This window comes from Eschrichtius robustus, chromosome 11 (assembly GCF_028021215.1).
Source record: "Eschrichtius robustus isolate mEscRob2 chromosome 11, mEscRob2.pri, whole genome shotgun sequence".
NCBI classification, from domain to species: domain Eukaryota; kingdom Metazoa; phylum Chordata; class Mammalia; order Artiodactyla; family Eschrichtiidae; genus Eschrichtius; species Eschrichtius robustus.
This window is the reverse complement of record NC_090834.1, coordinates 109,995,039-110,021,418: the sequence shown is the minus strand read 5'-3', so window position 1 is coordinate 110,021,418 and position 26,380 is coordinate 109,995,039. Positions and strand designations below refer to the sequence as shown.

At 55.9% G+C, this 26,380-nt stretch overlaps 1 protein-coding gene across 1 annotated transcript; it reads right to left on the bottom strand.

The window, feature by feature from the left end:
- Positions 1–14: 14 nt before the first annotated feature.
- On the bottom strand, positions 15–26,369 carry IGHMBP2 (immunoglobulin mu DNA binding protein 2). The gene is made up of 15 exons (XM_068555495.1): positions 26,213–26,369; positions 24,319–24,488; positions 20,787–20,970; positions 20,480–20,577; positions 18,579–18,742; positions 16,891–17,091; positions 14,724–14,871; positions 10,157–10,331; positions 7,245–7,427; positions 6,847–6,965; positions 6,207–6,301; positions 5,101–5,224; positions 3,591–4,421; positions 1,933–2,105; positions 15–1,106 (listed from the first exon to the last, which is right to left on the bottom strand). Exons 1-15 carry the CDS (start codon positions 26,296–26,298, stop codon positions 909–911), a joined length of 2,949 nt encoding a protein of 982 aa, XP_068411596.1. The 5' UTR covers positions 26,299–26,369; the 3' UTR covers positions 15–908.
- Positions 26,370–26,380: the final 11 nt, after the last annotated feature.

The following is a 26,380-nucleotide window of genomic DNA, read 5'->3' as shown; positions in this document are numbered from 1 at the left end:
ACACATACTGTGGACCGCGTGCACATGTTTTTATTTAGTTTTTAAATCACTTATATCCCTTTGAAACACATAAAACTCTGAGGATAAAAGAATACATCCACCTGGGGTTCTCTTCAACGAGGGACCCGGGAGGACACCTCCGGGGGCTCTGGGTCTGCAGGGGTCAGCAGCGCCGGCGCTCTGGGGTGGCTCTTTCCCAAGACCGGCACCGGGAACGGCGCCGAGGACGGGCAGGCGCCGGCCAGGGAGCCTTCGTGAACCACACCCGGGCCTGACCTAGGGCCTGCACAGCAGCAGAACGGCCAGAGCTGTCAGGTCAGGCTGGGGCCACCGCAGCCACGAGGGGACAGACAGAAGACGGCCTCGGTGAGTCACAGCCCCAACGAGGGGCGAGTCGTGCATGCGGGCACGCAGGAGAAGTGCCAGCTCCGAGACGTCACCTGTGCGCCCTCCCTCACCTGACGGGCTGAACTCTGGCCAGCCCTGGACGGCGGGGGCATCACTTTTATGGAGTTTGAGGCCCAGGCAGGTGTCCGAGGGAACAGAACCTTCCCGACGCCGGAAGCAGCAGCCCGTGATTCCGAGGGCGGGATCTCGGGGAATGGCCTGGGCCGGGAGTGAGGAAGGGGGCGCAGCACTCCAGGGCCTTCCCTACAGCAGCCCTGAGAAGCGGCCACTGGCCCTAGCTGTGCCCCCGGCCTCTCCACCGCGACCCACCGCGTCAGAGCAGCTAACCGCCCGGGGCTCCCGCAGCCCCCTCACCCGTCACCGGGCAGACGGCGTGGCTCTGCCTGCAGCACTGTCGCCAGGAGCTGCCACCGGGGACAGAAAGACGCCGGGGGCAGCCCCGCGCACCGGCGGCCACAGCTTCAGACACAGAGGCGGTGCAGGCGGTGGGGTTCCTGGCCTCACTTCCCCGTCTCCTTCCTCCTGCCCCTCCGCCGGCCGGTCAGCTGGTCCAGCTTCTCGTCCAGCCTCCTCTGCAGCTGCGCCCTCTTGGCAGGGTCCAGGGACCTGTCCTTGGTCCCGCTGCCGGCGTAGAGGACCCCTTCCCGGCTAATCCTCTGCCGCGCATAGGCGCGAGCCCTCTCCCCGCAGCCGTGGATCTGGGGGGACACGAGAGGCGGTGCTGCGCCGGGCGCGGGGCAAGAGGCCCCCAGTTCTGCCATCGCAGAGCTCGGGGGTCATGAAGCCCCAGCACCAACCTCGGAGGGGCTCCCTATCCTTCCCGCACATGGACCCTCACCTACGGGCTCCCGGGGCTGGGGGGCGGGCAGGGTCCACACCCTGGCAGGGCTGGCAGCTAGAGCCCAAAACCCTTCCTGCAGCCCTGCCCAGACCCTCCTCCGAGCATATGCCAGTGCAGCGCCGGCTCCCACACCTCCCTGGCAGGGTGATCTCTATCTGCTTGGCGGTGACATACGCACAGACCCACAGTTTGTATGTGGGTGACACACCCACGCGCACAGGTCCAAAGTTTATATGTGGGTGACACACACACGCACAGGCCCACAGTCTGTATGTGGGTGACACACACACGCACAGGCCCACAGTTTGTATGTGGGTGACACACACACGCACAGGTCCAAAGTTTCTATGTGGGTCACACACACACACAGGCCCACAATTTGTATGTGGGTCACACACACACACAGGCACAGGCCCACAGTCTGTATGTGGGTGACACACACAGGCACAGGCCCACAGTCTGTATGTGGGTGACACACACACACACAGGCACAGGCCCACAGTCTGTATGTGGGTGACACACACACACACACACACAGGCACAGGCCCACAGTCTGTATGTGGGTGACACACACACACAGGCACAGGCCCACAGTCTGCATGGGGTGCATACACCCAGGATCTGCGCCCTGGAGACAAAGCCCTGCCGCCCTCCCCACGGCCCGAGCCCGAGGGCCCGCGTACCTCGGGCAGGTGGTGGCCGAGGCAGTAACGGCGGCCGCAGTGCAGACAGAGCTGGCCCAGGGTTACGACGCTGGCTGTGCACTTGGCGAGGCCGCAAGTGTTGTCAGCCTTGATGGCAGCCGAGACCAGGGCGTCAAAGTCCTCCCCGGCGGGCAGATCTATGGTCATGGGTCCTGAGGGGAGAAAGGCGTCACCCGAACAGGCAAGGAGAAAGAAGTCAGACCGGAACTCTCCCGCTGGGCCCACGGCTGCCCCATCGAGCAGCTGCGCCCGGCCTCCTGCTTTCGGGGCCACAGCAAGTGAGCAGACGCACCATCGAGCTGGGTCCCTCACCGAACCGACGACCAGTCACACCAGGCAGTGAAGGCATGAGTTTCCAGAAAGGGCTGGCAGTGCAGGAAGCAGGCCTGCACAAAGTTCATCCTCTTAAATCCAGAAAAGCATTTAAATGTGAGAATGTTCCTTACCTCATTAAGCACAAAGAAACCCAAACTACCATGCCTCCAGGGTAATGGTCAGATGAACTACTGCACGTTCACCGGCCAGGGTTAACGCAACCTTAACGTTCGTAACCAGGTGTGTGAAAATCTTTTAAAGTTGTAGGAAAACGCTCAGAAGAGGAAAAGAGACACAATTATAATGTGGTCGTAATTCTGTAATTACACCATAATTCTGGCTGCTTGAAGAAGCGTTCAAGCAGTTCAAACCCCGAGCAGTGCCAGCACCCCTGAAATGGGGTGATGTCTCCCCAGGGCGCTCGGTCCTCCAGTGGCCACGCCCCACGCCTTCCTCTGGAAGGAAGGCCAGGTCCTCCGGTCATGCCTTCCTGGCCCCCGTCCTCCATGGCAGTTACATGTTCTCAGTGGGGCTTAGACAGGAGTGAAGCATCTCCTTCCCGCATCAGAGTGTCAGCTCCCACAGGGCGGAGGTGGCGTCCGTCTTGCTCACTAGCACAAAGCTTGGCACACAGAGGTCGCTCACTAAGTGTCACGGAGCGAGTTCAGACGGACCCTCAGACGCAGGAAGGCTGGCTTTGAAAGCTGAGAATTATGCTCGTGCAGCTTTGCACACAGGCATCAAGGGATACGGGGAACGGGACCGGCTTCGCGGTCTTGCCAAGAGGGAAGCGGCTGTAACAGAGCTCACCGAGGCATCTCCAGAAAATCCAGACCCTGGACCTCCAATCTCAGTACGGGACGGGGGTGCAGAGTAAACAGGCCCCGGGCGCCCCAGCAGAGGGCCAGCACAGCCCGGGATGCGACAGCGGAGTGCGCGGCCCTGCCTGGGACCCCGCGAGCCCGTGGAAGGAGCGCCGTTGCCGCGGCAGGGCGCTGCGGCTGCCCCTCCGTTCCCAGGGGCCCCGGGCCCACGCCGGCTGCTCCTCCGGGCCCTTCACCTGCAGCAGAAGCTCTGAGGGCTCCCTACCTGCCGGGCCCTAGGCGAGGCCCCGGGCACACAGAGGCCACTGTGACTAGCACGGCCCTCAGGGAACTCAGACCACACCGACTGAAACCCGGCACAAAGTGCAGGATCAGGGCAGGGGCACCACCGGGAAGGGGTTCCTGATTCTTTCGAGGGTGGCAGGTGGGTCTGCGGTGGGGCAAACCCCCCAGTAAAGGGGACACCACGCCCATGTTCTCGCGAGTCGACCAGCTTACCTTCTGCTTCTTTCTTCTTTTTCTTTTCTGCTAACTTCCGCGGCCCGGAGCCCGTGGCCCGCGGCTCCTGCTGGCTCCCCGCCCTCTGCAGCCTCTCCAGGTGCAGCGCCTTCAGGTCCGGCTGGCCCTGGCTGCTCTGCTCCCCGATGGGGGGCTCTGTCTGCGCAGGGCTGGGGGGCTCTGGACACAGAGGGGCTTTGCTGCCAGGCCCTGCCGGGGGTGCTGGAGCCGCAGGGGCCGGTGGGACCCTCTTGCTCACGGTGATGAACCGTTCCTTCCCCTCCCCGGCACTTTCGTGCCTCAGCCCATACTCTTCCGCGATCTGATGGACCCACATCCTGTCTTGCGAATCCAGGGAGGCAGGGAACTCTAGCTGTGTCTTCTCACTGGCCACGAACTCCATTATCACGGCCCTGAATTGCTCTGCGCCTTCTCTGCTCCTGGCTCCCTCCCGGCCGCCTCCGTTGAGGCTGGGCTGAGGCTGGGCCTCGGAGGACAAAGGCGCCGTGCCCGGCTTCTTCCGACCCAGCGCGGCCCCCGTGGGCCGCCTGCTCCCGGGAGCCCTCCTGGCCGTCGCGGCAGAGCCGCGGGGCTTCGCGCCGGCCTGGCCAGGGCCCTGGGCACCCTCACGGGAGTAGTTCTCAGGGACGATGTCGTCGAGGTACTCAAAGGCTGTGCGCACCTCCCCGTGCTCCGTGAAGTAGTCCACCAGGGTCTTCAGGAAGGCGTGGCTGTTGACGGTGTGGGAATCGCAGACGATGGCCACGTGGCGCCGGGCGCGGGTGACGGCCACATTGATGCGCCGGTTCTCGGCAAGGAAGCCAACCTCACCTGCACACGAGCCGGGGGGCACGGGGAGCAGAGACTAAGGGTTAGGAAGGCAGGCCTCCCCCCATCAGCGACCATCACCCGAGAAGAACCACGTGGCTCCGTCCACCCCCGCAGCCAGGGGCCCCGTCGCTCAGCACCCACCCCTCGGCCCCCAGCCGCCATCTAGGACGGTCCTGAGGTCCCACCTGGGGCTTTGGCTGCTACCAGACTGCCGCTCATTCCCAAGTCGGTACAAAGTCCTCTCCCTAAGCCCAGACCCAGGACACAGCCCAGGGCTGCAGCTGCGGCCGACACACGAGGGAAAGCGCCAGGGACATTCCAGTGTGTTCTTCCCCCGCCTCAGCTTATCCCCCCCTCTTATCTGCTGCCAACCTCGTACTGGAAACGACTCACAGAGCCCGTTAACTAACAACTGTTTCTGGGTACAATTTTCTTACCAGATGGAACATCCACAAGCCCTGGCCGCAGAAGCCATGCCCGGAGGCTAAACTGGCCTGCAGGCCAGGAGACAAGCTCTGGGCTCTCGGGACCCCCCTCTGCAGCAGCGTCCCGGCCTCCCCAGCCACCCCGCTCGGCTTGTGGGACCCTAGTTCCCCGACCAGGGATCGACCCTGGGCCCTGGGCAGTGAAAGCGCCGAGTCCTAACCATTGGACCACCAGGGAATTCCCAGCTCCGCACCTTTCCTGTTGGATCTGACGAAGGACAGGATCACAGCCTCCTTCTCTCGGCCCTGGAAGCCGTCAACGGACTTAATCTCGAGCTCCGGGTGCCTGTGCGTGAGGCTCTCTCTGAGCAGGTCCACCTGAAACACCAAGCGAGGCCGCACATCACAGCCCAGGTCGGGGCGGCCTGGACACGCTGCCGTTCAGCCCGGCAGAGTCCTGGCCCTGCAGAGCTGCCAGGCCCCAGGGAGGCCCCGCAGGAGCCTCGGGGAGAAGGCTTCCGAGAACCGCTCTTCCCGTGGGCGTGCGCACAACAGATAAGACAGCACACAAACGTGGCAGCTGTGACCCACAACCCAGCGCTGACGTGCGTGCCACCATCTCGCTTGGCTCAGACATCCCCACGTGTGACGCCTCCAAACCGGGACGGCAACTGATCTGCGGGCCTCACAATGCTTTGAAGCAGGTACGTCTTTCCTACCAAAGCAGGCAGGCTTTGCTTCACGAGCACAGAGGCACTGAGAGGGGAAACGGCAAAAAAGCCCAAGAGAAGGCAGCAGACGTCTGTTGTGTCTGCTGGTCCCGACCCACGGCCTTCTCCAGGCGACAGCCGCGCCCCCGACCTTCCTTTGGGCAGCCTCCGGGGCCGCGCCAGCCCCGTGGTGTCCCATGAGCCGGAAGGCCGACCCCGGGAGGGGCAAGGACCCAGCATCCGGCCATGGCCAGCGGCTCAGGGACGGGACAACCTGAGCTGGACCAGTAAGACTCAAAGCTGAGACTCCCGTGGGAAGTGCCATAAGGAGACAGGCGGCCCCCGGGACCACCTTGGAAGGACGACGTCGGGCTGAGGCTGCCTGGCCCCCGAGGGCAGGCCTGAAAACGCAGCCGACACAGCAAACCAGGCGAGAGCCCAGGATGGGGCAGGGGACGGCATGGCAGGGGGAAAACACGGACAGGTGGACAGAGGCCGTTGCTGAGGTCATTTGAGCCCTGGATCCAGTCAGGATGTGGTCAGTTCCACCCTGGAGCTTTCGTCCCAAGAGCCCATAAATCGCCCTCTCCCTCTGGCCCCTCTGGGGCGGCGAGTTGCCCGACACACACAGAGACAGCGGAGCCCCACACCTGCAGGTTGTATGGCGTGATGATGGCAATGTCGCCGGCCTGGACACCGGCGTCCACCAGTGCCTGGACGTGCAGGCTGACGAGGCGCACTTCACCTGGAGGGAAATGGGCGACTCTTCAGCACGAGGCGGGGCACGCCTTGCACACCTGTTTTTTAAGCGCTTTTCCATCTGTGCCGACAGGCTGCTCTCACACTGGGCCTGACTCCTGCGAGCCAACCACCTGGGGCAGAGGGGCCACCAGGCCCGGCAAACAGCACAGGACCCGCAGCTGACGGGAGCCTCCTCTTGCAGCGGAAGAACGGCCGTGCGTCCCACTGACTGGCAGCCCTGTGAGTGAGCCAGGGTCGCGTCCCAAGGCCAAGCCCGGCGGCGCCGGGCCACTCGGTTCTGAACGAGGACATAGGACGCGACCTGGGCCCACCCAATCCCTTGACTCGGGGCCGTCCGCCCGTCGAGAACTCCACTTCCCAGGGCGTCTGGCTCAGGACCACCTCCCCAGCGAGCAACGTGCCCTCACCTCCTCCCCCTCCCTTCGCCCGGCTCCTCTGTGACGTGGGCAACTGAGAGGGGCTTCTGTTTTAAAGCGCAGCTCGGGGTCTTTTTAAGCAGAAAGGCTGGCGCTTTGCAGGCGGGCTCACCGGGGTTCCCTTTCGATTGCTCATCCTCGTCCTCCAGCTCAAACAGCCCGCAGCCGGCCGTGTCCACCAGCAGCAGCGGGACACCTGTCTCCTCCGTGGCAGCCACCCCCGGGAGGTCCCTGCACACAGGTGAGACTGAACACACGAGGCCCCAGCGACAGAGCGGCGCTGGGGTCCCAGAAACAGGAGCCCCGCTGCCCTTCTCCCCCAGCCCGCCCCCCTGCCCCGACAGGACAGCGGACGGTGCAGAGAGCGAGGGACCTCAGACTGCATGAGCCCGACCCAGCTCTCCAGGGCGAAATGCAGAAATCCAGTGTCAGAGGCCACTTTCACTCTCAGATCTTTATGGAACGTGGTTCAGGTGACACAGGGGACGGGGGTGTAGCGGAGTCACTCACCGCAGGAGGTGCCCGGCCACGGAAGGGTGGGTCGTGAGCTGTCCCTGGTACAGGGCCTCCGAGGCCCAGCGCGCGATGGCCTGGTGCATGCGGTACTGCACACTCAGCATCCGTACCGACCTGGCGCCATGCCCTTCCGCCAGCCGCTCCATCAGGCTCAGCGACAGCCCCGCCTGTGCGGCCCTGCCCCAAGGGGAGAACAAGGAAGGAGGGCCTGAGTCCTGAGTCCCGCCGAAACCAGGGGCCGGGGAGGAAAGCAGTCCTCAAACCTTAGCACGCAACCCACGCCCCACTTCTGACCTAGAACTAAGGGTGCGGCCCCTCAGAGGTGCCCACATCCTAATCCTGGGACCTGCAAGCATGTGACCTCGGTGACAAAGGGGAGGAGCAGAGATGGGAGAGGATCCCGGGTCATCCGGGAGGGCCCACGTCATCACAGGGGCCTTCTTAGAGGGAGGCAGAAGGGTCAGTATCAGAGAAGGCGATGTGACAAGAAAGCCACGAAGATGCTGCAGAGCCGGCTTTGAAGACGGAGGAGGGGTCACAAGGTAAGGAAGGCAGGTGGCTCCAGAAGCTGGGAGAGGCAAAGGCACCGATTCTCCCCGGAGCCTCCAGAAGGAACCAGCCCCGCCCACACCTTGATCTCAAGCCACAGTGACTGATTTTGGACCTCCAGAACTGTAAGATAATAAACCCCTGTTGCTTGAGTTCGTGGTAATTTGTTACAGCAGCTAAAGGGAACTAACACAGACAAGCTTTTAAAAATTCCAACACACTCCGGCCGTGAGGAGTCCACTACTAACAAGAGGAGTAGCTGACGGCTGCTGGGTGCTTCCCACGCACCAGGCACCGCTCTCGACACTTTACACCGATTAACTCGCCTCATCCTCACAAAGCCTGAGCCGGTTACTGGTACGCTTCCCCTGTTCCACACGAGGAGAGCGAGACCAGCCCGAGGCCGCCCAGCCAGTGAGCCGCAGAGCCAGGACCCGGCCAGGCCGCCGGGCTCCAAAGCCTCCCCTAACCACCGAGGGAGCGCGCCCAGGGTTACTCCAGGCATCCGTCCTCCCTCCGCGACTGACCAGACCTCTGCAGTTGATGCTGTTTAATAAAGGTACCTATTAAAAGCAGCGCCAAGGACAGGAGGGGTGAAGTGACTACCAGCCCCAACCACAAACCCAGAAACACCCAGCACGACCCCCCAGACAGATTTCCCCCCAAATCACCCTACTTTCTCCACACACATATATGGTGCCCCCTCCCCGAGGGCACACCGTCCACCCAGAGACCCACTTCCCAGGACCCCCCGGGCCTCCTCCGGAACCAGCCGCTGAATCGACACCCCCGAGGCCCCGCTTCTGGAGAGCGTCCGAGCCCGTCCCCACGCGCACGCCCGCTCCCACCAGGACGATCTTCCAAACCACGTTCCCCCGTCTCCCACTTTATTCACCCCACGCTCTGCGCCCTCACTCTGAAGCCCCCGGCCGGACGCCCCTTCCTGGGGGACCCTGACCTGCACACTCCTCAACTCCGGGGTCCCCACCCCCCTCCTGTGAGCTCCACCAACGGCCTCCCTCACACGGACTGGAGGAGACCCTCGTCTCCAACAGCAGCAGCAGGGAGAGGGCCAAGATCTCCTGATCTCGCGGGGGCCTCAGCCTCTGGGAGCCGCCCCTGGACCTGGGTGTGGGAGCTGGCCCGGAAGAGGCCAGTTTGCTCAGGGATGCCAAGGGCCAGGCTTTGTCTCCAGGCCTCACAGGCCTCCCACTGCCGCTGGGAAGTAAACGATGGACCGACACACACCACCGCCAGGAGTGCCGAGGGCTGAGAAAGCCAGGCGAGCGAGCCGTCGACGGGGATGACAGAGAAGTGAATGAAGGGCGGGCGGGACCCCTGACACCCGGGGAGGAGGGACGGAGGGGCCAGCGTGGCCGGAGCCCTGGGGGGTCTGCGGACGGGGTGAAGAGGCCCGGTGGCGGCAGCAGGCACCCAGGAAGCAGTCACACCACCAGGGACTGACTGCTGCATCTCTACAGCGGCAGGAGCGCGGTCCCCTGAGCCACCCCTTGCGTCCTCAGTAGAAGGACGTGCCTGCAGATGAGGGCCAATCAGCCAGAGTCAGTCACGCAGCCACCGAGGGGACCAGCTCTCCCCCGGGACCCCCGCGCGAACGCGCACCTCCACCTGCCGCCCCGTTAGAGGACGTCAACTCGACAGGCAGGGACTGAGCACGCGCCCGGTTCTGGGGCCTCAAGGGTGGACACCACTCGACCCGCGACCTCAGGGAGCACACGTCTGACCGAGCTGCCGTCTAAACGAGCAAGTGCAGGAGCGCACGGAGGATGGCACCCCCGGCGGGATGAGAAACACCACTGCTGTCGGAGCTGCTGCCCGGGCGGCCTCACAGTGTGACCATCCCGCTCATGCCAGAGCCCGCACGCCCAGGAAGGACCCGAGCTCAGGGCTCCCGCTCCCGCTCTGCTTCGCCCGGGGCGCCTTTTACAACCACCCCTGACAGTGAAGCCCGGGAAAAGCCAGTGGCCTCGGCCCCCACCAGCTTATAAACGACAGGTCTGCTAGCCGCTCTCTAGTGACCTGGGCTGGATGGCTGCCCCTCCCCCACTGGCTGCGTCCCCTCTTCTGGCATCTGTGAGTCATACATCTTGAGACCCTACTTCCTCTGTGCAGTGTAACTGAAACCACACCTCCGATCAGGGGGACCCCAGGCTTTTCCCTCCGCCAAAGTGGGTGCTCAGATGCCCAGGGAGCCACCTGCCCACCGCACATCCTTAAGTCAGCACATCGGCCAGGCTTCCCAGCACCTCCAGGGCCTCCGGGTGAGCCCGGGGCTTCTGGGCTGGGCTTCGAGGGATAGAGAAGGGGGTGGCAGCTGAGGGGCGGAGGGGCCTTACTTGTGAGAGATGATGGTGGGGGGCAGCTGTTTGTGGTCTCCGGCCAGGACGCATTTCCTGGCCTTCAGCAGGGGGATCCAGCAGCTGGCCTCCAGGGCCTGGGCACACTCGTCAATGACCACCATGTCGAAGTGGCCGTCTGGCAGCAGCTTCAGGGGACCGTCCGAAGAGGCACCTGGTCGAAATCAGAACAGTAAGCCTTTACAGGATGCACCGGCTGTGTCATCCTAGCTGCAGTCACCCCAAAAGAGCCACCAACAAGCCACTGTTTCATCATCTAGTCTTGTATTAAGGCTCGTGTAATATGCTTGCACCTGGGAATAAAACCTGGGAAGGACGTTCCGGAGCTCACGGTTCCAACCCACTCCACGTGTAAGTGTGAAGCAGTGCGCCCCTGGCCATGGGCCACTCCAACGTTCCATTCACCAAAATCAATCAGCCCTTTGGGGCTGGGACCCCAAATCTTTGGAAGGCTGTCTTAATTCTAAATATTATTTCTGTATCATTTTCTGAATTTAGAATTTAGTTAATTCTCTTCTTAGGTGTTCTCTTGAACACACAGAACAATGAACTGCTGGGCGTTCACCCAGGGAAAAACCCCCAAGTACCAGCAACACAGAACCACCGCACCAGTGCCTCCTCCATGGAACCCAGAGCCGAACAGTGGAACAAGGTCCAGTGCGGGCGAGACCCAGGGCCCATGCCCACGCTCACAAACAGCGGCGAGGCCTTGGGCAAGCCACCCGACCCCAGCTCCTCATCTACAGACGTGGACAACACCTGCATCTCACAGACCGTTACACATACCACATACTAACAGAGCACGGATGTGTCAAGTAACACATATCGGTTGTCCAAATACATATATAAACACGTAGCACACATATTAAATAATATATATCAAGTGCCTGCCACAAGATGATAGGCTTTAACAAATGCTACAAATGTGAGTTCTTGCCCTTTTCCCCTAGGTTAATTACGTTAAGATGTATATTATCTTATGACTAAGACCTACATCTTGATAAATTTCCTGAGCCCGACTTTTCAGAGACGGTTAGGGAGTCTGTCCGCAGAGAAGGCAGAATTGGGACGGGGCTTTGGATAGCTAAGAGCTGTGCCTGGATTATGGCTGTGATTTCACGTTGCAAAGGGAAGCGCTTCTAGGAATCTCACTCCCCGTTCCCCAGTCTAAGCAGGAGGGACCTAAAAGGCCACATGCTGACCTTGCACGGAGGGGCGGCTGTGATTTCCAGCGGGTGCTGCATTAAAGTCAGTCAGAGAAGAATGTGAGCAGAATCGGCTGACTAAGGGCCTCTGGAAACTCCCTCCACCGCTAAAGCAACGAGAACACTGGCAAAGCTGTCAGAAGCGACTGTTTCAGAACTCCAGAAATCAATCCAAAGCTTACAGCAATCCAGGAGTGTCTGCTCCGAAAACTGACTAACTCTGGGCAAGAAGAGCGGGCTCTGTGGCATTCCTGTGCACAGGCACCGCTCTCAGCTCTGTGCTGGCCCTGAAACCAATGGCCTGCAGTCACAGTGAAAAGCAGCAGCCTGCCCCACTGGGGACAGAACTCCTTCGAAGCCCCACCCCCAGAGAACTGTCACTGTCAGACGTGCTGCTGGTTCCCTGGAAGGTCCCACTCGCAAGACTGTCTTTTTCTGACCTGACTTGGAGCTCGCCCTGTGCAAACAGCCCTTCCCCAGGGGGTGTCAGTGGGAAACAACCAGAGGCCACCATTGCACACGCGTGCTCTCAGAGGCTGTGGATAACAGCTGGCGCAAAGCAGGATGACCAGAGCTTTGAAGGAAAACCTGGGGAGTGAGACGTCCGTGGGCTTTGAAAGCTCCGACACGTGGCCGGGAATCGAGAAGCCACACTCGTGTAAGGGCTGTCTGCACACTCGGGAAAGACCAGAGGAGGCCCTACGCACTCACCTCTGGCTCACCTTGGGGCTCTGCGCCCACAGGAGGTGAAGGCGAGGGATGTCTGAGAATGACGTCCCGCCAAATAGAGACTATTGATAAAGACACAGAAATTATTTAAAAAAAAAAAAAAAAGTCTGCAGTTGAAAAGTACAATAACTGTTATTCACTGGAAGGGCTAAACAGCAGTTCTGAAAAGGCAGAAGAATCAGGAAACAGGCCAACTGAATTATTCAGTCTGAGGAACAGAAAGAATAAAGAATGAATTCCATGACCAGCACCTTGAAGACCGTCAAGTACACCAACGTATGCATAACAGGAGCCCTAGAAGAAAAGGAGAGCAAGAAAGGGGCCAAAAGAATATTGGAAAAAATAATGGCTGAAAACTTCCCAAATCTGATGAAGAACAAGGCACACATCTAGGGGACTCAACAAACTCCACGTGGTTAACCCAAAGGGAGCACACCGAGACTTTTACCACAGTCAAGCTGCCGAAAGACAAAGAAGGAACAACAGGAGAGAAACAACCTGTCACATACAAGGGATCCTCAGTAAGACTAACCCTGCCTTCTCAGCAGAAACCATAGAGGCCGAGAGGCAAGGGGTGACACATTCAAACAACTAAAAGGAAAAGGCTGTCAACCAAGAACTCTACCTCTAAAAACAGTCACTCAAAAACAGAGAAGAAAAAAGATATTCCCAGGTAAAGAGAAGCTGAGACCTGCCCTTCAAGAAATACTAAAGGGAGTCCCCTTCAGGGTGACATGAAGAACCCTAGACAGTAACTCAAATCCACACAAAGAAGCAAAGAGCACCAATAAAGGCAACTACATAGGTGAGAACAAAAGACAGTATGAAAGCATTTTTGTAATTCTGTTTTTGTCCTATCTGATTTAAAAGGCAACTGGGAGAAACAATAATTACAGAGTCAATCAGAACCTGGACCCTGTCCCTTAGAGTAGCCCCCACGAGAGGCTGTGTCAGACAGACCCTAAGGCAACCCCCTCCTTGACCCTGGCCTCCCGGTATTCACACTCCGTGTAATACCCTCCCCTTAAGTGTGGGCCAGACCCGTGCCTTGCTTCTAGCCAAAGGAATATAGCAAAGGTGATGGGGTGTCATGTCACGGTAGCATTACAGAAGACTATAACCCGTCTTGCTACAAGACTCTCTCACTTGCTGGCTTTTAAGAACCAAGTGGCCATGTTAGAAAGGCCTAAAGCAGCTAAATGTGGTCTCCAGCTGAAGTGGCTATCTTTATACCAAAGTAGATTTCAAAAAAAGAACATACTAGGGATAAAGAAGGTCATTTCATAATGATAAATCGGTTAATTAATAAAGAAAACATGACATTTACTCCCCTAGTAAAAGAGCTACAAAGGACATAGGGCAAACATTGACAGAACCCCAAGGAGAAATAAACGAATGTGTAGTTATGGATGATTTCAACACCCCTCGCTCGGTGATAGGACACACAGACAGAAAATCAGTAAGATACAGACTTGAACGACAGTTATCAACCATTATAAAACACTTCAACAAAACCAGACAGCCCAATCTTTTCCAGGGTACGTGGAACATTCACAGAGACCACATTCTGGACCATAAGATAAGTCTTAATGAAACGATCCAAGTCGTACATAGTATGTCCTCTGTCCACATGGAATTAAATTAGAAATCAATGATAGGAAGCTATCTGGAAAACCTCCAAATATTTGGAAAGAAAATGACACACTTCTAAATCATCACGTGTCAAAAACAGAAATTAAAAGAGAAATGAGACAGTATTTCACAATGAATGAAAATGAAAACACAATACATCTGAATTTATGGGATGTCGTGAAAACAGTACATGGGGAAACATTTATGACACTAAATGCCTATAGTATAAAAGACAACAGGTCTCAAATCAATACAAATCAATGACCTCTGCTTCCAGCTGAAGAAAACAGAAATTGAAGAGCAAACTAGACCCAAGTGAGCGGGAAGAGGGAAATAACAGAGGAACCAATGCCGAGATCAATGAAACAGAAAACAGAAAAATAACAGAGAAAACTGGTGATACCAAAAGCCGGTGCTTTGAGGTGATCAATAAATTAATAACCCTCTTGCCAGAAGATCAGGGAAAAAAGAGAGGATACAAATTACCAACATCAGGAACAAAAGAGGTGACATTGTTACGGATGCTATAGACTTTTAAATGATAAGGGGTTACTATGAACAACTTTATGCCTAGGAATTGAACAACTTAGATTAAATGGGCAAATTCCTTGAAAGACACAAGCTCACTCAAGAAGAGACACCCTGAATATCCTATATCAATTAAAGAAGTTGAATTTGCAGTTAAAAACCTCCCTACAGGGAGTTCCCTGGCAGTTCAGTGGTTAGGACTCAGCACTTCCACTGCCGTGGCCCGGGTTCAATCCCTGGTTGGGGAACTAAAATCCCGCCAGCGTGCAGCGTGGCCAAAAAAAAAAGAAGAAACCTCCCTACAGAGAAAACTCCAAGCCCCGAAGGGCTGGAATTGGTGTATTCTACCCAATTTTAAAGACAATTCTACCAAACTCTTCCAGAAAACCAAGGAAGAGGGCATACTCCCAGCCCTCTTCGAGGCCACATGGGGTGGAGGCCCGTCCCCTCACCTGTGTTTGTCGCGAGGACCACGTTGGCCGCCACCAGGCTCTCCAGCATGGCTGCTTCCTCCCTCTCCTTCAGCTCCTTCCTTAACAGCTTGATTTCATTTCGAAAATTACTTTTCTCTCTCTTATCCTGGGTCTTCTTGCTTTTTGCCTGTAAAGAAAAGCAAAGAAAACATCATAATTCTGGCTCGACTTTGCACTTATTTTAGCTCCTTTTAATTCACAAAATGCTTTTATTTATCATCAAGTGGTCCACTTCCGTAAGTCCCTTCAAAGGCGCTAAAAACTCAAAAGTCTTTCTTGAAGGAGCAACAGATCCACACAGGTGACATCCTGACTGGCCTTAGAGCCACTGTCACCTCCACAGGGAGAGGGAGGAAGGGAGAGTGCAGGTCCTCCAAGAACCGTAGTAAGCTCAGCTGAGCCCAGGGGTGGGAGCCCAGCCCTGCCCTGCACAGTCATCAGACGTGCTCCTGGGGAAGAAAAAGCACCTGCGCGTGCCAGGATTTGGGTTTTAGTAGTTTATACAGAGAGAAGCTGAGTTTCTCTCACTATTCCACATTTGTCAAGAGAGTAAAATATTTTCTTCAGCCCCCAAAATGTCTACCTAGACCCTGACTTACTTTCATACGCAAAAGACATGTAACCCCTTCCTTATCTGTGATTTCTGCTTTGGAGAAGGGGTTTTAGCCGGAATGACAGGAGGGAGGTCTAACTTACAGAGAAGAAAACTCTGAAAAGCATGGATTTTTTTTTTTTTTTTGGCTGCATTGGGTCTTCGTTGCTGCTTGCGGGCTTTCTCTAGTTGCGGCGAGTGGGGGCTACTCTTCGTTGCGGTGCGTGGGCTTCTCATTGCGGTGGCTTCTCTCGTGGAGCACGGGCTCTAGGCGTGCAGGCTTCAGTAGTTGTGGCACACGGGCTTCAAGAGTTGTCGCTCACGGACTTCAGTAGTTGTGGCTCGCGGGCTCTAGAGAGCGGCCTCAGTAGCTGTGGCCCACGGGCTTAGTTGCTCTGCGGCATGTGGGATCTTCCCGGACCAGGGCTCGAACCCGTGTCCCCTGCATTGGCAGGCGGATTCTTAACCACTGCGCCACCAGGGAGGTCCCAAAAAGCATGGATTTAAAAAGGAACAAGAAAATGAAATCGGGCTTCCCTGGTGGCGCAGTGGTTAAGAATCCGCCTGCCAATGCAGGGGACACGGGTTCGAGCCCTGGTCCGGGAAGATCCCACATGCCGCGGAGCAACTACGCCCGTGCGCCACAGCTACTGAAGCCCGCACTCTAGAGCCCGTGAGCCACAACTACTGAGCCCGCGAGCCACAACTACTCCCCGCTTGCCGCAACTAGAGAAAGCCTGCGCGCAGTAACGAAGACCCAACACAGCCAAAAATAAATAAATAAATAAATAAATAAATAAATAAATAAATAAATAAAATTACAAAAAAAAGAAAATGAAATCATCCACATGTGTGACGGCACGAATCACATCACTGCAAATTCCTACAGTGCCTTTAACCTTGAGTAACATGCGTGTGTCCTGGTCTCCGCCCCTGGGCTTCCCACTATTCCACAGGTCCGTGGGGAAGGCTGAGTCTTCGCACCAGCCCCAGACACGAGGAGAGAAATGTGAGGCAGTGAGACGGGCTGGCGGTGAGCAAATACAGGGCAGGACACGCGATTAAGGGAACTGGGGGCGGACGTGTAAACTAGAGAACCAAAGAGCTCGAAAGTTCTGAACTGCACGAGGAAACTCCATCTCAAACTGACCTATCACCTACCTAGCTCTCGTTCACAAGGGTCACACCATGTTTTATATTAATGGACTAGAAATTTAGGGAGGACGCATATTTTCTGAATTTTTATTTTCAGGCTGCTTTTTTTTTGCTGGTCGATATTATCCAGCCAACATGCCAGACACAGGGAACCCTTAAGAGGAATATTTTCTGCAAGACAACTGCTCGCCTCTTCATGAAACTATCTTGAAGACAGGTGAGTCCCTGTTCAGTGCTGAGCACAGGTCTCTACCAAAAATGGGCGGTCCCAACGTTCTAGATAAGTACATGAATCGGCAAAGGCCAGAGAAAAGCAAGAAGAGGATACAGCACACTCCCGGCAAAGACTGCAGATCATGACACCACACGCAGGGCGGACACCGGCTGAGAGCTGCTCACCAAGACCTGGTCGATGTCCCTCCTGACGTCAGCCACAATCCGGGTGCCGTCACCCCGCGCCAAGACCGCGTCCAGGGAGTGCTGCTGCACGGACTCCAGGAGCCGTGCGGGGTGCCCGAGGCGCAGGAGCCTCTGCTTCCACTGCGCCAGCTGCTCCACTAGGTTGTCCACGGCGATGTTAGAGGGGGCGCAGCACAGGACCTGGGGAAGCACAGCGCAAACTCGGGCTTGGTGATTTCTTTTCTAACGAAATCACTTAAGTTTACATTAAGCAAATGGGAAGTCCGAAAGTTAAAGAGAGGAGGGTGGAATGTGAGCAACCAGTAACGTTACAGTGTAAACGTCCGGCTGTAAGGACGGATGCAGACAGTCTGCAGGACATGTGTTACTGCAAACCGACACAACATCTGGATACCAGACCTCGGGTCTTAAGAACCTGTTAGGCTCCAAAGGACCAGAAAGGATGCCCGGCACCTGGAAGGAAAGGCCTCAAAGTGCCCTGAGATAATCAGGGCCGGGACACCCGTCTCATCACCCATCAAGTCACTTTATCATCTGACAAAGCGGAATGAGAAAAAACCTTTCTGAACGGGCTCAATCTTGCTTCCAGAACTGCAGTCTGGCTCTTAGGAGGGGGCGGAGCGGTAAGGGGAGGCGGAGAGGAGAGTCCCCACCCCATCCAGGTGGCCAAAGGCGGTTTGCACCAAAGCGTGAACACTCGGGTCTCCTGTTTCATTGTTTCCTGAAACAGAGGCACCCAATTAAACCATCAAATCTGCTCCCTACCAGTAAGTCATCTTTCACCAGCTTTTCTTGGTAAACGTCTTGCCAAGATGGTCATTTGCAGGAAACCATTGGACGTGGCCTTGTAACCAACATGGCTCTCCCTGTAGGAGCAGGGGCTCTGGGGAGAGTGCCGCCCGAGTCTGAGTCCTGGCTCTGCCACCCACTGTGGAGGGACGGGGCCCGAGACCATAGAGTCCCCGCGCCCGGGGCTTCTGTGAGGATTAAAGGGGCGAACACTGGAAAGACTGAGAAAGGTGCCTCGTTCATAAGAAGCACCACCTACAAACGTGGACCATATTGCTCTAATTCTTATCCTTATCCAACGTTTATGACTCAGAAAGGTTTTCTAAAAAGCTCTCCATGTGCTCAGAATCCACGATGACTTGTGTTGATACAGAGGAGGATGAAAGATCCTTTCTCAACCATTAAAAATCTAAGCGAACAATAATACACGATATCACATTCCACATCTCGGAAACCGGCAACCTGCACTCTGCCCAATTCACCAGACCACCTGATTAACCGAGACACTTTTGTCTCGGGTAACTGGCTGCAGGGTCTTCTCCTGAATGGCACAGACTGTCCCTGGTCACCTGCACGCCCAGCGTGCCCAGCAGGGGCCTGAGCACAGAGCATGGGTGCTGAGCGGACGGCTCCTGGACCGTGGCCTGGTCGACAGTAGCCCAGACGTCACCACCCCAGACCAACGGTCCCAAGCACGGTCCCACACCCCAGGCGCTGTCAGAGACCGAAAAGGGCCCAGCCCAGTGCTCGGTCAGTAAACACTCAGGAGCATTGCCCACCGAGTCCCCCGGAGCCCAGGCTGGGGCCCTGCTGGGCACCTGCGAGCGCGGCAGACCGGAGTGAGGGGTGCCGGCGGGGACACGGTGCCCACTGCCCACCTTTGAGCCCTGTTTCACAGCCTGGAGAATGATTTCAACCACAGTGGTGGTCTTCCCGGTGCCGGGAGGCCCATGGATGATGGCGAGTTCCTTCTGGGACAGCGCGAACCAGACTGCTTCCTGCTGGGAGGCGTCCAGAGTGGCGTTGTAGAAAGTCAGGGGGGCTGCGGAACAAGCGACAGTGAGGCTCCAGCTCCCCGTCACCCGGCGCTCCCCACCCCTGACCCCGCGTGTGCCGACAGAAATACGGGCTGTAATGAGGAGAAAGCCGGCCCTCCCCAGGGGTCAGCCAGTCAACGCAAAATCAACCTGCTTTGTTCTCCTGGACCAGGAATCTGCAGACTGTGGCCCGCAGGGCAAGCCCAGCCTGCCGCCTGCTCGGTGAGTCAGGGGTCCCTGGGACACTGTCCCCAGCAGCTCGCCGCCACGCCGGCCGGCACAGCCTACAATGTTTACCATCTGTCCCTTTACTGAAAAAGTCTGCCAACTCATGCTCCAGAATAACAGCTTCTTGCAAAGTAAATGTTTCTGGGAACAGATTCACTTCTACCATAGTGTCCCTTTTTAAACGCCCATAAAACAATGAAAACAAACAACAAAAAGGAATTATGAGCAGATCCAGGACCATGTTTCTGTTCTGAATCTTCCACGGCCGATTCTGACGACCTGCTTCATAAGCTCCGTGCTCTGAGAGCAGGTGCCGCTGCATCCAGCCTCGCACCCGCAGCCTCCGCCCCGCGGTGCCCGCAGCAGAGACGCGCGCGCTGACCCCCACGGGCACAGGGTGCCGACCCGGAGGTAAGACGGAGACAGACTCGGAGAGAGCAACGGAGCATCCGACCCAGAGCTCCTGCGTGTCCCCTCCTCCCCTGGACGCTGGCTACAACCAGGGTGCATCGGGTTCCTTGAAACACAGCAAATACCGTGCTAGTTCCCGTCCCAGCTCACAGTAGCCTCTCGGTAAACAGTCGGCAGAAATAAAATCGTACTGAAATGTTGAGTGCTTTTGGAATCTGAGAAGGTACAAAGCAGCCCTGAGCTTAGAGCCAACACACTGCCAGGGTATGAGCACCGGCTTGACAGGAAAAGGGTGTGGGGTGGTAGTTGTGTGAGAACGACTGAAGCTATACTGTAAAAACCGGCCAAGTCCAACATCTACAGAGTGGTTCAATGACAGACAGCTGCTTGATGAGGTGATAAACTCCTCTCAAAATGAGCTTCTCCAAGACACTGAAGGAGATGAGAAATTGCACAGACCACCGTGAGAATGGTGTGTGTGTGTGTGTACATGTGCACATGCGTGTGTCTGTATGTAAGTCAGACTGTTCTATGTGGAGGTGGAAAAACAACTAGGAGAATACACACACGTATCACTGAGGCTCACTCTAAGTGGCAGGTTTTCGAGTGATTTCTTTCCCTTGTTTATATGCTTCTTTATTTCCAAACGTTCTATGACCAATACACGGCACTCTTACAATTAGAAATAAACTGTCTTCAATTTAAAGGATACTGAGAAAATAATCAAATGCACTTAGAACTGAGACTTTTCAAACTATAAAAAAATGCTATCAAGCATGAAGCATGATCAGCCATCCTCTGTTCTCACAGGGCACTGAGCTAGAAGAAATACCCTCGCATTTCAAAACAAAAATATTCAATATTTAGATATGTTAGAAAGAACATCATAAAAAAAAAAATGGAATGAGCTACTTCTTTGACACCGTGTACAGGAAAGAGACTTAGTTCTAGCAAGTCACACAAAGAAACTTATAAAAAGACACTAAGGTAGATTTCTTCTCACTGTACATTCTCAAACTCTTGCTAAAATGGCCCAGGGTCTCACTGTTCGAGATCCTGTCCATGGTGATTTCAACTAGGAAAGGAAAACTACAAGCTCTTACGTATCTCACTGGCAGGGCTGGGGTCTGATCCGCCGAAGAGGACCTCTGTGAGCGAGGACGCGGGGCCAGAATGATACTTCTTTAGGGTAATCAGAGTTCTGACAAAGGAGAAAATGAAAATTAGGGGCTTAGTGAAAACCAGCAATTAACCCAGCACCCGAGGCCCCACGCAACGCTGCCACCCGCCGTCTCCCATGAGGGGCACGCGACCCACCCCAGACTGGCTGTGCCTGCCCTCTTCTGCCCAGCAGAAGTGAGGTGTGTTTAAGGAAAATGTCACATGTGACCTCCAGTCACATACACTTACTTTTTCAGTCGCTTATAAGTGATGTCGTTGGCAAGTTTTAACAGCCTGTAGGAATGCTCTCGGTCCAAACTCAACTGGAAATCATGGGACTCGTCAAAGGCCACGGTAACCAATTTCTGGGTGATCCGGGTCAGGATCCCAGTGGCCAGCTGACTGTCTTCCTCATACAGACCCACTATGTCACCTACAGAAGCAAAGACCAGTTCCATAAACGCTGAACAAAGTTAAACGTGAATTACTTCATATAACAAATTCCAGCATATTTCAAACATTGTATCTGTTACTTTCATTAGAAATGAAGTCAGTAAAAAAAATACTTTTAACTAACATCATATGTGAAAATTTACTGCAGCTCAATGAACTGTTTAAAACAAACATGACGGTCAATAAAATATTTAAAGTCTTCCTCTGTGCCCAGCACTGTTCTGGGTGCTGGTCTATATTAGGAATAAAACATGGTCCCTGAGCTCACGTTAGGGAGGAGAGGCACAAATACAAAAACCTACCAGGGGTCAGAGCCAAGGGCTTTAGTTAAGATGAAGTGCAGGGACTTACCTGGTGGCACAGTGGTTAAGAATCCACCTGCCGATGCAGGGGACACGGGTTCCAGCCCTGGTCCAGGAAGATCCCACAAGCGGCGGAGCAACTAAGCCCGGGCGCCACAACTACTGAGCCTGTGCTCTAGAGCCCACGAGCCACAACTACTGAGCCTGCGTGCCACAACTACTGAAGCCCACGCGCCTAGAGCTCGTGCTCCACAACAAGAGAAGCCACCGCAATGCGAAGCACGTGCACTGCGACGAAGAGTAGCCCCCGCTCGCCACTAGAGAAAGCCTGTGCGCAGCAACGGAGACCCAATGCAGCCAAAAACAAATAAAATAAATAAATGTATTAAAAAAGAGAAAGGGGCTTCCCTGGTGGCGCAGTGGTTGGGAGTCTGCCTGCTAATGCAGGGGACACGGGTTCGAGCCCTGGTCTGGGAAGATCCCACGTGCCGCGGAGCAACTAGGCCCGTGAGCCACAACTGCTGAGCCTGAGCATCTGGAGCCTGTGCTCCGCAGCAAGAGAGGCCGCGATAGTGAGAGGCCCGCGCACCGCGATGAAGAGTGGCCCCCGCTTGCCACAACTAGAGAAAGCCCTCGCACAGAAACGAAGACCCAAACACAGCCAAAATAAATAAATAAATTAATTAATTAAAAAAAAAAAAAGAGAAAAAAGATGAAGTGCAGCAGAGGGTGGAGAGGGACGAGGGTGCCATTGCAGAGTGTATGGGAAGGGCCTCTCTGAGGGGTGACCCGGAAGCAGGGTGGGCCCTGGAAAGAGTGGGGGCCACGGGCTCACCTGGGGGAGAACATTCCAGGTGGAAAGGGAAGACTGATGGAGGAGGGACAGGGTGGTTTGCTGCCCGCTCAGCTGGGCCGCCCCACTCCTGCGACAGCTGTTTGGTGATTCACCATCACCAGGCGAGCCTGAGAGGCTCCCCCTGTTGCCGGGACGGAGCACACGACCCACACCCGAGCCAATCAGGGCTTCACGTGCCCCCTGGCCAGCGACTGGCTCGGGGATGGACAAGGGACCAAATCAGAGCCCCTGAGACGTGGTGAGACTTTCGGGTGGACAGCTGCAAGGAGGCCCTCACCCTTCCCAGCTGGACCAGCAACTGGAGAGGACGTGAGGGCTGCAGCTGCTACCACTTGGTGCCTGAGAAGGAAGCCGACCCAGGAGAGGGCGGAGCCGAGACGCGGAGCGGAACTGAGCCCAGGTGACCTCCTCTGAGCCCTGCAGCCACCTTCCACCTATCACAACCCATGCGGCCCCCTCCTGCTCCAGCCCACCTGGCTCGGGGTTTCTGTCACTTGAACACAGACAGTTCTGACCAAACAAGAATCCGCGCTGAGATGCAGCCAGGGCCACCCACACACTCACACGCCATTTATTCCGAGTCAGAGTACGTGCCAGACGTCAGCCAGGCATGAGGCGTATTCTTAGTCCTAGCTGCTTTCCTTCCAGCCAATGAGTTTCATCTGCACCTTGAATCTGTTCTGTCTCCCGCCCCAACTGTTAAAGACGAAGAGCAGGTGGCAGCAGCGCCCCTGGGCCCGAGGTCTGGTTCTGCGCACGGGGGCCTCTGTGAGGCTGAGCGCAGGCGACCCCGTCCCGACTGTGACTTCCCCACCGGCCGCCCTGAGTAGGGTCCCACATTGCAGAATTCACATCTCTCAACTACAGAGCCTTAAAACTGCTCTTCAGGAGACGAGAAACTAACAACCCCACCTACGTCTGATCAGGAGCTGAGGCAACACGTCAGGTTTTCAGCTCCGTACTTTTTCACATCAGCAGCTGGCTTCCTGTTTATCAGCTACTCATCAACCTCTCAGGTCGTTCACTCCACAACACTCACTAACTGAACACATATTATTCCTTTGCTTTTCAGAGCTTACAAACGCCCTGCACGTACATTCAGTCCCACCCACTCATCCTGATGGCGAGGCCGAAAGCTCAACTGTAATCCCCTTGGTTCTGTTCTTCAGAGGACACGTGACTGACTCTCGGCCACTTAACAGCAAAGTGTAAGATCTGACTCCAAACCAGCAGCTTCCCCTCCTCCTATCTGTCTCCAAACCCAGCCCGTCCGTATTCCAACGACTGTGGGGCAAGAGTCTAGAAAATCGAAATGTGAAACCAACAAACTCTGTCACCACCAAAACAAGGCAGAGAGACTTTTCTAGTGGAAATACAGCGTTCGGCAGCATTGCCCTCCCCCAGTTTCCAGGTCTGATGAAAAACAAGCGTCCCAGGGATTTCCCTGGTGGTCCAGTGGTTAGGACTCCGCGTTTCCACTGCAGGGGGCACAGGTTCGATCCCTGGTCAGGGAACTAAGATCCCGCATGCTGTGCGGCGTGGCCAAAGGAAAAAATAAAAATAAAAAATAAATAAAACAAGCATCCCAGGTGTGAGCTTAAGAAGCTTCTTCTAACTGCCCCTCCTTTCCAGCAGAGCTGCCACAAGTTTAGCCAAAGTATCCTTGGCACAGGGAAGGTCTGGGAATACACAACTACACACGTTGAACCATCTGGACCAGGGCTATTCAAGAGACATGTGAGAATCATGTGTAATTTTACATTTTCTAGTAGCCATACTAAAAAACCAAAAGAAACAGGTAAATTTAATCATGTTTTACTTAACCCAATATATGAAACATATTATCATTTCAAGACATAATCAGTATTCAAAGAAATTACTCGATATTCTAAATTTTTTGTACTAAATCTTCAAAATCTCATGTGTATTTTACACGAGCAGCAACCACTAGCCGTATTTCGAGTGTTCAATAACCCCACGTGGCTGGTGGCTGCCAGTCTGGACAGCGCTGATCTAAACTACCAAAAAGCCTCGTAATTGCTGAATTCCTAAGTGAGAGTTTTCCATTACAATGCTTTATTCCCCAACTGGTCGTATGTGACCTGGTCTTTACAACCCACACCTGCAGACAGCAATACTCAACGTCCACCTATGAGAAAAATGCACAGACCGGAAGTAAAGCTGTTACTGGGAAGCACAGCTGCAGATATGCATCTCCTGGGCTCAAAGGTGACCAGCAACCGTCCGTACATCCCGGTCCGCTGGCTGGATACCTGCAGCTTCAGCAAGCAGACGCCTCGGCTCTGGAGTTCTTTCAGAGAGACATTTTCCTGCCAGGACCTGGGAGACACCCAATGTTGAGACTTCAGTATTTGTATTTTACCAGTTTTTACTTCCAACCGTGCAGGAAGAACAGATGGCAATCTCTGCACAGGCACTAAGGGTGACCAGGGAAACTCTAAACCTGCCCCCTCTCAAACCTGCCCCCCCCCCATAGCCCCAACGCAGTCTGTGCCCTCCTCCCAGTTTCCCAAGACAGAACCTTCGCTCATCTTCACCTTCTGTCCTGGGTCCTGTGTGTCACTGAGTCCCACCAGGCCCCTCCCATTTGTACCCAGAATCCACCCCTGCCTCCTCCTCGCCGCCACAGCTTTGGTTCAAGCCCACATCACTGGCCGTCTCTGGACTAAACTGAGCTTCCTAATTTCCTTACCTCTGGGTTCTCCCCAGCCAATCCCAGCAGCAACATCCAACAGATCCCCCTAAGATGAAAATCTATTCACCTCCCTGACCTGCTTAACTGAGCCGAGGCCCATCCTCTGCACAAGAATATAATACAATCTTCTCCACAAGGCCCTTCCCAATCTGGCCCCCGCCTATCTTCCCATGGGTGCTTACTCTGTACTCTGAACCGTGCTGATCACTTGACTTAAGAGATCATTGTGTTCCCACCTCACTGGTTTGCTGTGAGAATGATCTCATTTTACAGATGAGGTAACTAAGGCTGCAAAGTCACCCAGCCATAAATCATGGAGCTGGGATCCCACTGAGGTCGACAGGACTGCAAACGCTCTTAACCATCACGATCAAAAACCTCTAAAACAAATCCTCTCCACTTGGGCAGCACAACGGTTGAGCGCAAACTCTGGGATCAGCCTGCCTGAACTCAAATCCTGGCTCGACCTGTGTTACCTGGAGCACGTGACTTAACCTCTGTCTCAGCCTCCTTAGACATAAAACGAGAATTACAGTAACCAACTCCGCAGAGCTGATGTGAGGTTTAAAGGGACTGATGTATGTGGGGTGCTTTTACAGCCCTCAGTGTCATCTCTCAAAGTTTCAGCCCTACGAAAACAAGCCCGGCTTTCTCAGGGCTCCACCCTCGCCTGCAGGGCTGCCCTTCCTCCCCACATCTCTTCCAGGAATATCCTCCCCCGCATCCACCTGAACCCCTATTTTTCTGCAAGCTGTGCTCAGGCACCACCTCTTCCACGAAGCCAGCCTCAACCTAAGGCTCCCCAGGGTCAGCTGTCCACCCTCCTGCTCCCACAGCACTTTGCTTGCACACACGGGTCAGCACCTGTCACGCTGGAAGGGAACTGTTTCCGCTCCCACCTGCCCCTTCCGCTCAAACCCAGCCGCCAGGGGACCATCAGTGACTCTATCTCACTCGGGGCCTGGCACGGAACAGGCGCAAACACTGACAGAGGGGACGATGACGGAAGAGGGCTGAGAACACTTTGGGGATGGAACTGGGGAGAGAGGCAGGACCTACGAGGCAAAGTTCAGAGGGGGACTTCAGGGGGAGAACAGACCCTTCCTAAGGGTCCCCCAAACGGAACGGGCTTCCCCGGGGGGTGAAGAGGCTTCTATCTCTGGGGGAGGAGGCCGAGCCCCTTCACAGCCGCGATCCGGACTCGAGGAGTCAGGAGGGCAAATCCCGACCCCAAGGCTGGTCAGGCCGAGCCCCCAGGAGGGAGGTCCGCCCAGGGTCTGAGCTGGGAGAGTAGGGGGGCCTGGGGGAACCGCCGGACCGACCCCGAGGCCCGGGCCGGCGGCCATACCTGCGCTCCTCGACCTCCGCGTCCCTCTCGAGCTCCAGCAGGTCCAACTGCTTGGTCACGAAGCTCTCCACAGCCGCCGAGGCCATGGCCGCAGTCCGGCCTGGGCCCGGAGCAGCCGAGGTCCCGAGTCGCCGAGTTCCGGCTGCCGCGAGGGGCGGTGCTCCCGGC

Coding starts and splice junctions, on each gene's coding strand:
- IGHMBP2 (XM_068555495.1), bottom strand. CDS start 26,298: ATGGCCTCGGCGGCTGTGGAGAGCTTCGTGACCAAGCAGTTGGACCTG. Junction 18,743..20,479: donor CAGCCCTGCCAGTGAGATAC/GTAAGAGCTTGT, acceptor CTTGTTCCGCAG/CCCCCCTGACTTTCTACAAC. Junction 6,966..7,244: donor GTGGCCGGGCACCTCCTGCG/GTGAGTGACTCC, acceptor ACCTGTGTGCAG/GGACCTCCCGGGGGTGGCTG.